We start from the raw sequence: 20,176 nt of genomic DNA on the forward strand, positions 1-20,176 counted from the left end.
TATTTGCTTATAAATTCATTAATTTTATGCCTAATTCTTACATTTGAATAAATATTCCTAACTTATATGCCTTAAATAAATCAACATTTTTACTTGTTTTATCCATATTAAAGATTTCATTTGCAGTTATTATTGTATCATCAAAATTATTTTTATGATTATAAAAAATTTATTTATATTTCCTTATTAAAATTAGTAGCCCCTGCAAAGCTGGTAATATAATAGGATTATAAGTTCATATGCAAATTTTCTAGTCCTTATTTAGATACATTATAATATAATCTTTATTGACAATTTTATTTTTTAGGGTAAAGCCCATTAGACATATTAGAAAATACTTTTAAGGTATTGATTCTTGTTGACTTTAAAAATTTGTCTTATATTAGATAAAATAAATTCTTGTTTTTCATTTGGAGTTTGAATTATGTTTGATTATGGCATAACTAAGGTAGTAATGTTCATTTTATCAATTAATAATGAATTTTGGCTAAATATCATTATCAATTTATAATTTCTAAACTTGTATAATTTTTTTTTAAATGACTAAAAAGGCTCCTCTTAACCCCATAAAGATAGCTCTGTGCCATTACTCTCATTTAAAATCATATTTTAAAACATTTTTAATACCTCTTTTGTTCGGTAAATTAATATTCTATAAAATAAGAAATTTTTCTTTTATAAAAGATGTTTTTTTGGGTGGTAAAAATGTATATTAATCTTTATTTTTAAAAATTAGTAAAGTTCTAGAAAGCTAATTTTGAAGGCACAAATCATATAATGCATTATAAAATTTCTTCAAGCTGTCCGTTAGAAATAAAAATTATAGTGCATATTCATTATATGATTATATATGGTAAAAAAATTTTTAGTCCTTAGAGTTTAATATTCTAGAAAATAAAGCCACAACATCCCGGTCTCTCCTACCTATAAAAATAGGAATGAAATATTTACATTGTTCGTATTATAAACGAATAGTTGTATTTAAGTATGAATAATAAAAAAAATCGAATAATTGTATTATTGCACGAATAATAAAAACTTTATTCGATTCGAAAATTAAATATTTTCAAAAAATGAAGAAATAGATAAACTGACGAATAATATATTTTCCTTTTGTAAAATATAAATAAAATATTCGTGAGGGGGGGCAAGCGCGACATTAACTTAGAAGAGGTTTAAAAGGGTTCTGAAAGAATGGATGTTTGCTCATTTTCGAGTGAATTATATTATCAAAATATTTTTCTTATTTTCAATAAGAAATAAACGAAAAATTTAATATTCAATTTAATCAAATGTTTTAACTATTTGTGTAAATTTTTTTAAATAAATATTATTACATATAAGATATATTATAACAAATATCATAAACAATATTTTTGTAAGTTGATTTTGCGTATAGAACAATTCGTCGATTATATAAATTTTGATTTATGAGGGGGGTATATAATATTATGTATTTTTTTGGACGGTCATAAATTCCATTTTATTTTATAGGTTACATAGAATATTATTTTCGCCTATAATGGTTAAATACAATAAATTATAAATATTCATACTTTATTCAAGAGGTTTAGGAACATTCAAATTTGAAAAATAGTTGTAGAAGACACAAAAGTGATTTAATTTTTCTTTAATTTTGTATTTGAGAGCTTGAAAATAAAACAATAGTTTCTAAAGAAAATGAGTGAACGTTCTTCTTATCAAAAATATTAGAAAAACCAGGAGTGGTTCTTGCAAATTTACTGTGGCAATTAATTAAAAAGGTTACTATTATTTATAGTAATAACTGAAATTTTGATGATCCATGAGATAAAACCCATATTTCTGACATAATCATTTGCAAAGGCGAATCAAACTTGAAAACAAAACATTTTAAAAACCACTATTATCATTTAATGTAGTTATATAATTTTGGAGCGAAATATGTGTGATATAAAAAGCATTCAAAAATTTAAAGGAACAAATATGATGCGCTTTAAAAATTAAGCCAAGCACCAATAACGACTGACTATAATAATAACTTCAATGCTCGATTTATATGACTCAAAGTTGAGCAGTTAAGATCATTATTATTTTATCCATTAATTCATTCATTGGCATAGCAATTAGTTATTTCGCAGTTGCATGGGTGCTTTAATTTTGTCTCATAGGATTCGAAATAACAATCCTATAAATAATTCAATTATGAATGTGTTAGAAGGAAGCTCCTTCATAAGAATCTCTAAACTTATCCATCATCTTATCTTTAAACAACAATATGTCCCTAGTCATTTGTTCCGATTCTTGGATAACCTGGGTTTGCTTATGAATGAGTGAGTTAAGAGTGACACTTTGGGGAAAGTCCTCAATGTTAACAGGTAGGTTTGATAGGCTGGAAAGGCTCTTGTCACCATTCATTCTGGCCTGAAATTCACGGTCACTGATTTTGAGCGTTTGACTGTTTAAATTTTCAATGAAAGAAATAGCGCAGCACTTAGTTTGTTTTTTTAAAGAATAATGTTAGTAATAAAATTAAGAACCATATTTAGTGCGATCGATTAATTTTTCTATTTCTCAAATTTGAGCATTAATAATATGTTTAATATGAAATTATTATAGTTTTAGTTCTATAAAAATTTTTAGATTATACATTAAATCTCTTCCAAATCTAGCAGAAATTTCGATTCTTGATTTTTTTAATGAGGGTTAAGTAATAAGGCCGTGTCCTGCAACGACTTAATTTTGATATTAAATTGTTTTTTAATCTAGGCTAAAAAGCTGTTGAACTTAAACACCCTATTTTGGTCTGTTTTAGTATTTGGTGGCATTGTTATTTTTTGTATTTTAGCCTCGTTTTTTTGGTTTTTTTACTTTCTTTTAAAAAATCTTTCTTTTGCCTTTTTGAATATTTAGTTGAAATGAAATAGTCGGTTATTTAGTAATAAGTCGACCTAGGACAGGGCCTAAACATTTTTTCAAATTTAGATTTTAAAGATTAAATTTTTTGTTTACTAGTGTTCTTTAAAAATAAAATATAGTTCCGATTCCAGCAATGAAAGTTGAAAGTCTAGATTTTATAAAGTCGATATTATATAATGTTGTAAAGGAACACATTCGTGAAGAAGTTCGTTTTTTTTGAAAAAAATATAAAGGGCGTTCCTTCTATTTTGACGAACTTTGAATTATTCATTTGAAAATAAATAATATTAATCCAAATTTTTTAAGAAAAAGGGTTGTTTATTAATCAGCTGTTCCTTTATCACATTTGAATTTTTTAAACCCATCATTATATCTATTCTATATTATATGTTATAAATTTTAATATTATTGATATTTTATAGGTTAGCATAAGCATGGATGATGTTGGTATCTAATCATCATCTCATTCTAAAAATTCAGGATCAGATGAATTAACAATATCATGGCCCAAAATAATAAATACTTTACAGTATCATATTATTCAAAGAGCTAATTCGATCCTTACTAAATGTAAAATGTCCAAAATATATACCATCAATTTCAAAATCTTCAAGTTATAATTTAATAAAGACAAAATATATATTAATCATTTAAAAACCACTTAAAATAACATTATATTCACTCTAATCTAATATCTTATAAATCATTTCAATCAAATAAATTTGAGATCCTAAATTACACAATCACCCAAATTGATCACAAAGTCGAATGTTAAATAAGGGCCTTTGCCCTCCTTGAGGCATATTATACTGTTCTATTGAATCTAGGTGTTCAAGTATACGCACTCAGGTTACTCACCATCTGTATTCCTCCCTCTCCATCACAAATTCCACCATATAATAATTCTGTTAATAATGATATAGATCAATTACCCCATTATGAAATCATCTTTGCAATTAAAGCTTTCATATCATGATCTCATATAATAAACTCATTTGAGAATAGAGTATCAAAATTGTGCCTATTTGATATTGGAATTGGCAATATAATAACTATTGATAAAATCATTCCATATAGAGTTTTAAATTTATTAGTCAATGGACTATATGATTGATGGTCACTTTAACAATATAAATTTCATCACATTCTACTTATATGAATTTTAATTTATAAAGTAATACATATTTAGCCATAAACACAATTGTAACAATAATGATAATCACTATCACCCTCAATCTGGTAAAAATTTCAAATTCATGAGCCTACCAGATCTCAGCACAACACCTACCAAATATAACTGCCCACTGTGTAATAAACTTATTAAAGTAAATAAATCGGGGCTATTGACATATCATCGAAACCAGAAAATCAAGTATCCACAATCTGGGCTACCCATCTTATCACCAGCCATTTGTCGAACCCTTAATGCCATTTCTGACCTTGCTCTCACAACTAAACAACCCATAGCCACCATTCCCACCTCATTGGCTGATGTGCTGACTAGCCCAACAGTCCCTACCTCCATTGGCGCAATCCACGTTTGATCCAGCCAACCCCATAGATGTAGAAATATTTTTAGTGACACCAAAACCATTTGCCATTTTACTACCCAAGAGAGCAAGGCTTCAAGTTTCGAGACACCTGTCGAAAAACTTAACTTACTTGATAAATAATTATTCTTCTGTAAAACACTGGCAAGACACCCTGTACATTACAAGTTCCTGATCTTGCCAGCAAAAAATCCCTGACACAGCAAATTAAGGATGCAACTTCTACTCCTTACCCATTAATCCCATTGCTACATTCTTTAAGGATGATAAAAATGATCTGCTCACCAAGGCCAGGGTAATATCTAAAAAACTGGATAACCTGAATGTTAAATCCGCCATATGCCTGGCAACCTTTGACAATAAGCTGGCTACCTACGATCAAACTTATCAAGCTCTTCTCCTAAAACACCACACGATCTTAAGGACGAAACACTGTCCTACCATGAAGCTCCTCTAATTGCAGCCACTTATACCACAAGCGACGTTAGAAAGGACGTTTTGGAAAAAATTACCCAATCAACTGTATGCTTACTGGAGGCATACCACCCGCCATTGTTCCATTCCTATACGGAGCTATCGCTTTCCATAAACCTAATAAAGATATTCGTCCTATCGCTATTGGAACCATTGTTCACAATATCCCATCATATGTACTAGAATCAATTAGGGGTCAACGTAAAAGGTGGATGTGAGGTATCCCTCATGACCCGGATGTATTTACAAACAGACCCCAGCGACGATATCCTAGTTACTATAGACTTTTCGAACGCCTTTAACTCTCTAAGGCGTAGAGCATTTCAATACTCAAAATTTCTTCGAATGTGATGCTAGTCCCTCGCACCTTCAATTCGGAGATAGATTGATTTCTTCTAGCGATGGGATACAACATGGTGACCCTCTAGGTACCTTTTTGTTCTATCTGGGCATTAATAGCCTGATACGAGGTGCAAGCTAAATCTTCATAATTGGTATATGACGATAGTATACTATGCTGCCCACAGTATGAAGTGATGAAGGCAATCAAGATAATAAAATCCAGGGAGAGCAGTTTGGGACTGCGAATTAATCTAAACAGGAGCGAATATTGTCCCATTGGGATCATAGATCTTAATCATGATCTTATCTTCAATTATACACTATTGAACTCTTTAACACATCTCGGATCTCGGTAAAGACGAGTCCTTTATCAAGTTCCTTGCCGATATTTCACAAGAGATATCCCTCATGCGCGATACACTATCCCGCTTCCCAGCCCACCAACTTTCTTCCGATTCAAGAACTACCTTCTAATTCCGAAAATTTTATATAGACCCCGATCGTCGCGAATTTTTCAATATGATGTCAACGTCTCTGCGCATGAGCTCGAGATTAAACGCCTTACAGAAGATATACTCTTGGCCTATCTTGGTTGAAGACTATCTTAACAACCAAATCCGGTGGCATTGGCATAAGGTCGCTCTCCCTACTTTCAGTTAGTGCGTTCATACCCTCTCGCCTGTCTTGCCAGGCTATCATACACACACTAACAAAACATCCTGACCCCTTACTTCTGCAGGCAATTGATCTTGTCCTCCCTCATGGGCACTACAGAAGGACTGGATAAGCTTCTAGTTGAAAACTCAGTTGCATACCTTAAATCGAGGAGCCAAACCATTCTCTACTCTTCTCCACTTCCGCAGACAGCGGGTACGAATTTTTCGAGGCTTTCCGATAGCGAAACCTTGACCAGTTCCTAAGTAATGATGAGCTATGTCACGCCATCGGTCTTAAACTTAATTGTGATAGGGTGATAACCTATTAATGTATCCTCTGTCAAACATCGGTCAACTCCAAAGGCCGTGACTCTTGCACTGCAAGCGCTATAGAGGCAGATTCATTAAGAATTCAAAATGCAATGATACTATTGCCAGGACCTTGAAATCTGCTGGCATCCCATCAACCCTCTAGCCTACTGGTCTTTACAATTCCGATGGTAAACGGTCCGATGGTTCTACCATGATCCCTTGGAAGAGGGAGTAATTCCTAACCTAGGATTACTAATGCATCGATCCTTTTGCCACTTCTAGTATAAATAAGGATGATCTACTAGACGCCGAGATGAATAAACTCGCTAAATATTCGCCATCGCTACCTGCCAACTATATATTCCTACCACTAAACAATATGACACTCATGACCTGGCCTTCTTTGAAGAGCTGGGAAAACGGATCTCTACCGAGGATCCCAACGAGGGATTCTACCTACGTCAAAGGTTAGCCCTAAATATAATAAAGTGCAAATATCTCAGCTTTATACTCTCAATGACCAAAACCTCCCGATTGAACATCTTATGCATAAAATAGACTTAGGATATTTTGCTCCCAATTATAACGTTGACGCTAAAAGGGAATTTGGATCTCAATCGATAAAAGACAAATATTAATGACTTAATATAATTGTGATTTACTAATATTATATTTTTTTTCCAAAATTATAACTTTTTTTTGTAATATAATCATTTATGACTTAATACTAGTGCTGTAAAGTAACGTCGTTACTAACTTAGTTACCTTTTTTGAAGAAAAGGAACGCCATTAGTTACCTTCTTTTAAAGGTAACGAGTAACGGCTACGCGTTTTTTCGAGTAACGGTACGCAAAACGTTACTTTAAATTTTTTGTTAAAAATATTAAAAAAGAAAAACATATTTTATTGTATTATAAAAATACTTTTATTTATTTTCCCTTTATTACATATGACTACTAATCAGTCACATAGTGAAATTTCTGACCTATTTTACCGCGTAAATTATTTTGGCGCGAAAATTTTAATTGTATCTTATAAGTAACATTCCTTTTATATAAAAATCATTTTTTTAAATAGAAATTCTTATATTTATTTAAAGTGTGAGTATTTAATGTCAGCTGTTCCCTATATTTCAAAATTGACATTTTTCATAATTTTTAATTACATTTTTTTAATATTAAACTTTGATATTATTTTTCAAAAAAATATGAACCAGTTAACTAAAATATTCCTATATTCTTTTCCGTTACTATATTTAAAAAAAATTTAATTAAAAATTTTTTAATCGATAATATATGTATGTTACTAATAAGACTCTAATATTTCATCATATGATTATTTTTCTGATGACAGCTTTTTAGAAGATGGCCACGATAATGAGGATGATAATTCAACATTTTCAGATAATTTTACTATTATAAATAGAAGAAGAGATATAATATGGAAGGAAAAAAATTTAAATATCCCTAAAATTTATCTAAAATTCAATGGAAAGTTCACTTTATCCAGCGAGATACTGGCTTTACATACTCCCTATCAATGTTATCATATTTTTTGAATGATAATTTCCTAGATTTAGTAGTTCTCGCAACCAAATATGCAGCAATAAAAAATATTAATAAACCTATAAAAATTTCTATAATGGAGCTAAGAAAATTCATTGGAATTAATATTATGTCGAATTACCATCCATAAGAGACTATTGGTAAGATGTAATTGGCGATGATCTTAAAAAAAAGACGATGACTATCACTAAATTTGAAAGCATTCGATCCATTCTTCATTTTAATGACAATAATAATTCTATAGTAAAAGGTCAACCAGACCATAATAGGCTTATGAAAGTAGTCTCTGTTAACAGTCTCAATTGTGAAACACTTTCAAGATAGGTTTCGTACAATTCCTAAAGAGGAATGCTTATCAATCGATGAGAAAATTTGCTCAACTAAAGTTCGTATACATTTAAAACAATATATGCCAATGAAGCCTCATAAATGGGGCTTTAAATTCTTCATTCTATGCGGTGTATCAGAATTTGCTTATGATTTTGAACTATATTCTGGGCAGGAAAATGTTTCTGAAAAAGATCAACAACAGAACCAGAATCGTCAAAGGTGCAAAATCCACTATGTAAAGGCGTTACACATGTAAAATGCTCAAAATGCTAATGCACACTATGTTTCCAAGCAAATAAAGACAGTTTTATTTTATTTCAACCAATATATAATATACAATAAGTTATTTGATAAATACAATTTGTAACTTATATGTAACATACATTATTATGGTCAAAATAAAAAAAATAGAAAAATGGAAATTTTTTTTTGATCAATTATCGATTAATATGTCAAAGGGAATACCTGAGAATTTTTTTTAACTTATTGCAAACATCATGTGGTAAAGGGTTAATATAAATAATCTAAGCCGAGTTTAATTCATAAAAACGACTATTCCTTCAATTATATTTAAAATTCACATTGTTAAATTTTTAGTCGAATGTTAATCTTATTAATATTCAACCAAAATTCAAGGTAAATGTTAATAAAAGGGATGTACCGATAATTTTTATCGGATAGGTTTCACCCATTTTAAAATATCGGTTATCGGCATATATTATAAAATTTTCCGATCCGATAAAAAATGGCGTTTTTAACAAAAATAAAATATTATAAAATTTTTAAAAAAAGAATTTCTAACCATTTATTTTTATAAATAAAATCGAAATTCATTTTTATGTTTAATTTTTTAATAATAATTAATTAATAAACATTCTGCCATATTGTTATTTTTTTTGCGCATTCTGTCTATAAAAGTGTGCGATAATCTCTTCAGAATCTGTTTTTAGTGAAATTGAAAGTCCTCATCGCCGCAGACTGACCTCTGATAAATTGGAAATTTTAATATTTCTAAAAAGAAATCTTCGATATATTAATTTTAAAATTTATTTCTAATTTCATAATATATTTGTTTATTACTTATTATGTAAATAGATTAATGTTATTACTTATAATATAAATAAGTGATTTATCAATAAAAATATTTTATATAATTTTAGAATTGCAAATGAATTGAATATAAACGATAACTTATCATTATAATATATTTAAATGATATATGTTATAGTATAGTTATAAAATATAGATGTTATACTTATAAAAAATATATTAAAATTAAAACCTTAGAATGATATCGGATTGGTAATCAGCCGATATTAATTTTATATTGGGAATATTGGATTGGATCGGCTTCCAAAAAGTGGTATCGGTACACCCCTAGTTAATAATGATATTAATATTCTATTTTATAATTTATTTTGAGAATATTGTGTCCATAGTACTTACTTATTTAGATGCAGATAATACCCTTACATGGCCCCAATTTGAAAAATATTTTACATCAATAAAGAAAATTAAGGGTAGGGGAGACTGGGGTTAGGTAAACCGTGGGGCTTGGCAAACCATTTAATATTATTTTAAAATTATAAACACTAGAAGGTTAAAATTTTATCCTAATATAGATTTTATTAGTTTACATCTATAGACAAAAAACTTTTGAAATGATTAATTATTAAAAATTTTATTTAAGAAATAAAATTTTGATGAAATTTTCTAAAGACTTTTACATGACAGAATTTTAATTTTTATTAAAATATATATTCATTTATATATAATTAAATTTTATAGCTAAGTTTAAACACTCTTCTATAATTTGAGAAAGTTTTATGAATATTTATTATGTCTATATAGTATTTCAATCATGATTAGTAAATTTAGAGCTAGCGGGGCTTGCTAAACCATACATGTCAATCCATTTCAATATTTTTTTTAGCAATTATTACAATATTCAATATGGTGAGAAAATATAAATCCAAAAAAATTAATATAGGAGAATCATTTAATATTGATAATTATTTAGAAGTATATAAAAATTTAATGAATTAATATTATAATTGTAATTAGGCTATTAGGGTATATGAAAATTGTAAATCAACAAGGAAGACTAGCCAACTTACAGGTAAATTTATCTACATTATCTGTCTTATTTTTAAGATATAATCACAATAATTTTATGTAATTTTTAAACAATATAATCAATTTTTAGCAATATTTAATAATAAAAATTATGTAAATATTTTTTATTAAATGTAATTTATAAATGATCTTATATTTTAGATTGATTACAATTTAGATGAAATATAATATTATTGTATTAATTTTATATAATTCTTAAACAATAAAATCAATTTTTAGCAATATTTAATAATAGAAATTATGTAAATATTTTTATTAAATGTAATTTATAAATGATCTTATATTTTAGATTGATTACAATTTAGATGAAGTATAGTATTATTGTATTAATTTTATGTAATTCTTAAACATTAAAATCAAATTTTAGCAATATTTAATAATAGAGAATATGCTAATAAAATCTAAATGGTAATGGTAAAGAGATTATCATTTTTAAATTTTATGTTCTTAAATGTTAAACTTATAATTTAATAATTATATATTTTACTTGACATTTTTATTTTAGGTATTCCTAGATCAAACTTTATGAGATATTATAAGAGATATCAAGAAAGTGGCATACTTACTAGTGTAGGACAAAATAATAAAAAGAGGATATTCACAGAAGAAGAAGAGGGAGATATAACTAAATATCTGATTCAATCTAGCCAAATTTTTTATGGCCTTTCAATTAAAAAGGTATAGTTTATTCTAAGAAAAAATTTCCTAAATCTTGGAAGGACAATTCAATGCCTGGCCATGACTGGTATTTAGGATTTATGTCAAGAAATCCTACTCTCTCCTTAAGATCCCCTGAAGCTACAAGTATGAAGTATGGCTAGGGCAACTGGATTTAATGAAGAAAATGTTCTATACTTTTTTGATTTATATAAAAGTTTATTAAATGATTTGTTAAGTAAATGTTTACATTTAATATTTAGGAATATTAGATAAACATAAATTAGAATGTATGGCAATTTACAACATGGATGAAACTGGACTTACCACAGTTCAAACCCCATCCAAGATTATTGCACAAAAGGGTCAAAAACAGGTAGGATCTATTACTTCCGCAGAAAGGGGTACCTTAATAACATTAGCGCTTGCTGTAAATGCAATTGGTAATACAATTCCTCCAATGTTTCTATTTCCCAGAAAAAAATATTATGACTATTTTGTTAGAGATGGTCCATCTGGCTCTATAGGGGTATCAAATGGTTCTGGATGGATGCAAGAGGAGGATTTTATTATTTTTTGAAGCATTTTTCTAAACACAATCGGTGTACTCCAAAGTCCAAAGTTTTATTAATCCTCGACAATCATATATCACACCACTCCTATTCAGCTGTCAAATTTTGTATAGATACGGGAATAATTCTATTATCTTTGCCACCCCATTGCACCCATAAATTACAGCCTCTTGATCGGTCTGTTTTTGGGCCTCTCAAAAAATATTAGAATAATGCACTTGATGAATGCGTAGCCATCCAGGTAAATTATTTACAATTTATGATATTCCATTAGTTATTAAGGATGTCTTGCCTTTAGCAGCATCACCTCTCAATATATCAAATGGTTTTAAAGCATGTGGAATATATCCACTGAATACAGATATATTAAAGAAGATTATGTGGCCTCTGTGAACTTCCAAAAAGCCCATTATTAGAATCAAGCACAGTATCTTTGGTATTAAAAGATATTTTAAATACTAATAGAAACTTAGATATATGTAATGATACTCCATCTACGTCTTATGTTCATTTAGATAATATTCCTGGACCATCGTGCAATTTATCAATATCCTTGCCTCATCCCAAAAAGGAAAGAGTCAAGAGAGTTAAAAGAAAAATGTGACGTCTAGGCCTACTCTAGTATTAAAAATTAACAAAGCATATGACAATATAGCAAAGAAATTAGTGGATTTATTGTGTATCACAAAAATTGTATGTACAACTGTGAATTTTTGGTTAGCTAATCATCGGCATATAAAATATATATTTAATAGATTGATAATATTGTCTTTTAAAGCTTATTTAGGGATTACGGTATACTGGCTACACCCAGACACTCTTGAGAGGGTTTCAGCCTGCTTAGCTTGCAAAAGGCTAAACCAAAAACACACATTTGATTATATAGCAAAATAAATCTTTGACATTTTTACTACATATAAGATACAAAATAAAGTGACCAAATGTATTACCGACTTTGCTAGAGATTATATAACAGCTTTCAAGTAAAAAAAATTATAATATATTTATTAAAAATTTATTAGAGTATATGAACAAGGAGAGGAATCGGATGTTGATATAGTTCCTCTGTTAGTATTTGATCTATTTGAAAATCAAAATACTAATGTTAGTATTGTATACTTACCTAAGCATCATTTCTGTTCAGCACACACACTTTAAATCTCATTGCAAGTGTTGTCATAACGATGTCCATTTTAAAGCTCAAAAATCACATTTCTAAGTGTAAGTGTTGCTTATTTTACGTGTTCGTTGATTTGTATATATTACTCATTTCGTTTATATATTAAGTTCTCTCCCAAAATCCGACCTTCAGCCTCGTGGCGCGGGAATGGCAACTTCTTTTGGCGGCTAATGGAGGTCTAAAAGGTTCCCTGTGATCTGGGTCTAGAATATTATCACGTCTCCTCGACGGAGTGCAAAAACCACTTAAAGGGTTGAGGTCAGGAAGGGCATCCTATTATAAAAATCTTGCTACAAAATTTCCCTATGGTACAAAACATGGGCGGGGTACAGCTAAGTACCCCGTAGAATTACTCACTCTCCTACGATAAATAAAAGGATGAAAACCTGGTGGAACCAAGATTCATGAAAATGGAACTTATGACGGCCATAAACGACCTGATAATAAGTGGAGAAACCAGGGATCGAGTAAGGGTCGCGAAATGAAACGTTGGGAGTATAACGGGAAGATCGGGAAAGTGGTCGATGTATTGCATAGCGTAGAAGGCATATAGATGTGTACTGCATACATAAGACCAGATGGAAAGGAAATAGCGCAAGAATGATTGGCAAGACTAGTGAAAAGTATAAATTCTTTTGGCAAGGAAGTAATGATGGTAAGGCTGGAGTTGGGGTATTGGTTGCAGAGAAATTGGTAGACAAAGTAGTCGAAGTGAGAAGGCTATATAACCAGATAATGGTTATCAAGATAATTTTTGGTAGAAATCTATATAATATTATCTTGGCATATGTTCCTCAGGTTGGAATTGTAGGAAGTGAAGAAAAGAAATATATATTTTGGGTGTATTGGAGGTGACATCGAGACTGGCAAATGAAGAGGGGATTATCCTGGCTGGTAATCTGAATGGACATATGGGAGCGAGTAGTGAGGGTTATGAAGGGTACATGGAGGGTTCAGTTACGCATGAGGAATCCGGAAGGGGAGAGGATTTAGATTTTAGTGATGCTATTGATTGTCTGTAATACAATGTTTAAGAAAGAATCAGAGAAGCTTGTGACTTATAAGTCGAGTAAAAAATGTGAAAGTGATACCGGGAGAGGAATTTATTAATCAGTATCGACTAGTTATAGAGATTTTATTTTTAAAGGCACCAGGATCACTAAAAGAAATATGTGCCAAGGTCTGGAAATTGAAGGAGGAGAGTGCTAGACGTCAATTCAATATGACATTGGCAATAAGGGAGACGGAAGTGGCAACATCTAGGGTAAATGACAAGTGGGGGACCATGAAGAAAGCCTCGGTGATGACAACTGAGGAGGTATGTGGATGGACAAAATGGCTGCCTAAACATAAGGAAACTTAGTGGTGGAACCCAAATAGCGAAAGCTGTGGATAAGAAACGGAGGTGCTTCAAATAATGTATAATAGTAAAGAAAATAGTGATAAAGATATAAGATGGCGAAAAGAAATGCTAAGAAATTAATAGCGAAAGCGCAAGAATAAAAAAGGCAGGAGTTTGCTAAAGAAATGGAATGCGCTGAAGGAATGGGAAATATGGTTCGAATGGCAAAGCAGATGGCAAAAAAAGGCAAGATGTGGTAGGTGTTAAATGTTTAAAAAATATAGAAGGAAAAATGGTGATTGATAGTAGTATTAAGAAAACCTGGAAGATCTTCATGGAAAGACTTTTGAACGAAGAAAATGAATGGGATAATAATGTTAGTTGTGAAAAGGTAGAAGGTCCAGGGTATAAATTTGGCAAGGATGAAATAAAGAGAGGAAGGCATCGGGTTTAACGATGGTGGCATCAGATATGTTTAAAGGTTCTGATGACTTAGGATTGAATGATTAATGAATTTAGAAAATCAAATTGTCACAGAAGGAACTATTCCCGAGGACTGGCGAAGAAGTATAATCATCCCAGTAAACAAGGGAAAAGGTGATCCTTTAGATTGCGGGTCTTACGGAGCTATTAAACTCTTGGAACATGCAATGAAGGTATTTGAGAGGGTGTTAGAGAAGTGGATAAGGGAACAAACTAAAATTGATGAAATGCAGTGATGCAATTTTTGTGGTGAGACAAATATATGAGAAGTATCTTTCGAAGGAAAAGAAACTGTATTATGCGTTTGTTGACTTGGAGAAAACATTTGACAGGGTGCCGCGTGAGTTTACTAGATGAGCCTTGAGAAAATCAAGTGTGGAGGAATGGTTGGTTAACGCAGTGATGGAAATATATGTGGGAGCCCAAACAGCAGTACGGACGGATTATAATGATAGTGAAAGATTTGAAGTGAAGGTAGGCCTTCATCAAGGATCCATGATGAGTCCATTATTATTTATCTTAGTAATGGATGTGGTGGCTGAGAAATATGTGAAGGACTTCCTTGAGAGCTATTATATGCAGATGACCTTATATTAATGGCAAAAAGTGAGGAAGGATTGAGGGATAAAATTAATAAATTGAAGATGTCTATGGAAGCAAAGGGCCTAAAAATGAATATAGCAAAGACAAAGGTGATGATTGGTGGGGAAAATCTAAAGTGGAGGAATCCGGTAAGTGGCCTTGTAGTGTATGTGGGAAAGAAGTTGCTAGAAATTCAAGAAATGGGTACATAATAGATGTAGCGGGAAAAAGGAAGTTTAATGTTAGCAAGAATGACTTTTATTTGTAGATCGTGCAATGGAAGAAAACAAAAATGTCGTCTATTCTAGCAAATAAAAAAGTCTCTATGAAGTTAAAGGGGAAAGTTTATATAAGGTATGTGAAGAGTTGTTTGGTTTATGGCGGAGAAACATGGGTAATGAAAACGACTCACGAAGCCAATTAGAAAGAACAGAGATGAGAATGGATGTGTGGGGTATCTCTGGGAGAGAGAAAAACTAGCAAGGAATTGCGAGCAAGATTGTGTATAGAAATGATTGGAGTGCTAATGCGACGAAATAGACTAAGATGGTTTGGGCATGTGGAACATATGACAAAAGATGACTGGGTAAAGAGATGCACCTTGATGGAAGTAGGAGGATCAAGACGAGGAAGGCCCAAGATGATGTGGACAAATGTGATAGCGGCGGATATGAGATACATGAATCTACAAATATTATGCTCAGGACCGTCAGAAATGAAAAAGAAAAATCAGAAGGAAAACTGGCCTACCTGTGTAAACCTGGAAATCGCCATAAACGGAGAAGAAGTTTATATATTTACTTGTCTTTTCTTTATTGGGAAAATTCAATGGTTAAACCAACTAAGAATTCAACTACATCCCAGACCGAATTGGCAGCCGCTAACGTTCTCACTCCGGACCCAACAATAATCAAATCCTGAGGCCCATCAATAACCCTAACGAGCCTAGCACGTCAAACAACACACAATGTCACGGATCATAATGTCTTACAAGCCATCACGTCCCTAACAATCCGAATGGACCAATTGGCTTCCTGTTAACAGAATCCAAATCTCAAGACCCAACTCAGTAGCAAGGTCAACAATGATAGAATTGGAACCTCCCTCTTCATCAGAAGAAGACACTACAAATGTTGACATTGAAAAGGTAGGTAACGATGTCCATTTTAAAACCATTTCAAAAATTGCATTTTCTAAGTAAGCTATTGTGGAATAAACATGAGTAATCTTCAAACTGTGCAGCCATTTTTAAGGAAAACATAGGAAGATATCTGATTTAACCGGTTATAAAATGGAATTCTCTTTATTACTTCGTGTTAATAGATAGTCTTTTTAAGGAGAATTGCCAAAAATTTGACGAATCTTGTGATAAATCTGAATTACAGAGATTTTCAGATAACGACATGTCGTTCATGGAAGAATATTGTATGGTTAGTGTTAATTAAGAAATATGATATGTATATATATATAATTTTATTGAATCCCGGAAAAACCCCCCAGAAAAATATACACCTGGAAAAAAACCCCCGGAAAATAAACCCCTGGATTTATTTTTCTCATATATATAGAATTTACTTATGACCTAATAATAGTGTTGTTAAACGGCTCGTTTTGAGTTTTGAAAACGGCTAATTATATATTTTAACCAGAAAAATATTTCTTAAGCCTAGAGATTATGATAATATATGTCTAAACCTTTGTTCCTTCTATGAGCAAATTCTTCAGGCTTGCGAAATATTTTTCTGGATGAAATAATGAGTTGTATATTGATTATAATGGATATACTCATATTTATAATGCATAGATAAATTAGTATTTTAGAAAAAAATATAATATATTAATAAGCTAAATTTCTTTAGGCCCTAATTCATTATTTAAAGATTACTCATATACCCTTCCATAAAAAATGCTTAAACAAGATAAAATGCTGAAGTTCAAATTGGTACTGGGAAAAAATACCCCAGTAAAATAACCAATATATTTCTTATTTTCGTAAAGATTATTTGCAGTAGTAATAAATACAATATCCATCCTTAATTATCATATTAAGTAGACTAAATTTGACAAAATTTTAATAAAATATATGCATTTTATTGGTAAATCATGATTATGTTACACAAATTTAATAATTTAATAATAATATGGGTTGACTTTGAATATTTAAGGAAATCGCTCTTATAAAATCTGGAAGGCTTCGCACTCCATTACGGTATTCCTCGCAAAGTCTCTTTAACCGAATCTGGGTATTATAACTCTGCAATTTTGTTTTCGGTGTCCAACTATCTACACGCCATCGTTCAAGTTTGATTTCATCGGTAGCCATCTCGCATTCCATTTTTTTAATCAATACCCAGATTGTTGTTTATTCCCAACCAGATTAGAAAAACGATGATTCCAACCTTCGCGTTGATTATTTGTGCGTTCTTCGTCGGATAGAGTGCTCTGATTCACGTTCCAAGTTTCTGGAGGAAATCGAATCTTAATTCGACGTGTTTGGAATTGAGAATTGCTTCTTATAACAAATTCTATAAATATGAAGAAAAAAAATCCGGGGGTATTTTTTCCTGGGGGTTTTTTCCGGGGATTTTTTTCCCTATTACCGATTTTATTGGTTATGGAACCGATTACTGCGGCTCTTTCAATTTTAGAGAACGGGGAAAAATGCATTTGGGATATCTCATTCCCACGATAATTATTATAATATTAAAACTTAAAAAAATAGCTTTAAATAATTTAAGTTTTGTAAGCCGCTTATTAATTCAATCCTGGAAGGCATAAATAAAAGGTATACACTTCAAATGACAATTTACATTTTAATTATTTTTTTATTCAATAGATTCAAACATCTATAGAAATGAAAATATATTATCCGCAATAATTCACCCGCTATTTAAATTGGAATGGCCCTTGTTAAAATTAGAGGTCGACAAAGGAATTACGCTAGAACTTATTTCCAGTTCGAGAAAAGATCTTGATAAAAAGCAGACTTAATTCCTTTATTTAACACACATACCAGAATATTTTCTGATAAAGATAAATTTTTTTGATGAGGAAATGAATTTTTTTTCAAAATAAAGATAATTCTTTAAATATTTTTAATAAATTCCCCGAATTAAATATAATACAACTCTCCCATCCTCTGCGCCAATTGAACGTGTGTTTAGCATGGCAAAAGCTGTTTTGAGAGATTAAAATTTTGAAAATCAATTGTCGCTAAAAATAAATAAAAAATTGTTACAAAAGGATGTTATCATATATATAATATATTATTTTTGTATAATTTTATTTATATATATGAAATTTTTTTTATAAAATTTTCTTATTCTTATTATATATTCTTTTTGTATAGGTTTTTTTATTTTATATATTGTAGGAAAAAAATAATTTTTTGTATATAATATTTAATTTTTTAAGTAATGAGTAAGTAACTCGTTACCTTTTTGAATAGTCAGTAACGCGTAAAAAGGTAACGAGTAACGGGAAAGGGTTATTTTTTTCAGACGTAACGAGTAACGGTAACGCGTTTCTTTTCTATAGTAACGTTTACAGCACAACTTAAGCTATTCACAATTTTTATAATATCAGATAAATTTACGCATATGTATATATAATTTATAAGACGCTTGCATATGATTAAAATAATTATATAATTTAAAGTATTATAAATTTATATATTTTATAAATAATTAAATTTTATATGATATATAAAAGTTTTTATATATGAAAAATTAAAGAAAATTTTTTTATAAATAAAATGTTTTTTTATTCGTTATATTTGATGTATATCAAATTAAAGCTATTAATTTTAAACATGGCTAATATATTGTCTTAAAAAATATAAGGCATTTATTTTTATAAAATTAAATCTTAAATAGATTTTTTTTTAATGTTTCAAAGAAAATTTAATTATTTTAGATTATAAAAAACAAAAGAAGTAATAGTGTGTGAAAAAAGCGTCCAAACCTTTATTAGAGTTATGCATGAAAGGAATGTTTAAAAAAGGGCAAAAGCAAGAAGAAAATAAGTAAAGCATTTCCTCAAGGATAGAAAAGTAACGTTACTATACTATAAACTAACATATGATTATGATTTAATAAAATCGAAAATTTAAGAAAGTTTTTAAAAAGGGCAAGCAAACTTTATTGGTGAAAATAAGAGTAATTGAAGGAAACATTAAATATAAATTCAAACCAAATTTGTGAAATAGTATCCAGCTTCCCCACGGAGCAATCTGTTGGGATAGCAAAATTTGGAAACGTAAATCATGTTGGATTGAAGCATAGGCGGATTAGCTTTTAGTATGACGTAAATGAGGGCTGGCAAAAATTCATCGGCGCTTGTAATATTATTGGTTATTTTTCTGAACGATGTTCCTTGTGGGTTCGATTTTTCGGAATTTTTTGATTCGACAATAATTTTGTTTTTAAGAATTATATTAGTATTTGGGTTGGTATCTTCGACAATGGTGAATTTGTCCTCGTTTACGTCTTTACATGCACCGAGAAGGGAGAGATCCGAAAAATCTTGGTTAACCTTTTTAGGTAAAATATTATAATAACTTTACTAGCCGAATTTCAACATAAGAATCATCATATAAAATTTGTTATGAAATACAAAAAATATTTTAACAATAATCTCACAAGAACTTCTTTTTAATATCTTTGATGATAACTGGGTTTAACAATAAGGGTTACTAAGTCTTTAATGCGGATATAATTAAAATTTAGTATATAGAAGTTGTTAAACGTTAATATAAAGTACATAACAAAAACTACGTCAATATAGAATACATTCCATATTTTTAAATAATCGCGATCCTAGAACATAAGGTAAATTAAAAACAGGGTTATTTAATTAGTATCATTTAATCTTGGCCTAAAATTAAAAATTGGAACCAAAATATCCAGATTATGTAATTATTTTACAAATATGCCATAGTAGAAAGAATAGATTATCAATTAATTTTGATCTTCGAAACGATCACATTTAAGAAACAATGTTTAAGAAAGATTAAAGAATTAAATTTTGGAGATATATCAATTTAGAAAAAGCCTATATGTGTAGTATTATACCAAGTGAAATCTAAATATAAAAGAA

The 20,176-nt window shown here is 30.1% G+C and overlaps 1 protein-coding gene across 1 annotated transcript in view; it reads right to left on the reverse strand.

Moving 5' to 3' along the window:
• Nucleotides 1-1,411: 1,411 nt before the first annotated feature.
• Nucleotides 1,412-20,176, reverse strand: part of LOC135927721 (rab5 GDP/GTP exchange factor-like) — a 112,153-nt gene continuing 93,388 nt past the window's right edge. Inside the window, exons 7-8 of the mRNA XM_065463887.1 lie at nucleotides 19,271-19,612; nucleotides 1,412-2,472 (exon numbers count right to left, since the gene is read on the reverse strand). Coding sequence (XP_065319959.1) covers nucleotides 2,194-2,472; nucleotides 19,271-19,612 — 621 coding nt within the window. The 3' untranslated portion in view covers nucleotides 1,412-2,193. The remainder of the gene's footprint in view (nucleotides 2,473-19,270; nucleotides 19,613-20,176) is intronic.

The sequence above is a fragment of the Gordionus sp. m RMFG-2023 genome, chromosome 1, assembly GCF_954871325.1.
Source record: "Gordionus sp. m RMFG-2023 chromosome 1, tfGorSpeb1-WG-v2, whole genome shotgun sequence".
NCBI classification, from domain to species: domain Eukaryota; kingdom Metazoa; phylum Nematomorpha; class Gordioida; order Chordodea; family Parachordodidae; genus Gordionus; species Gordionus sp. m RMFG-2023.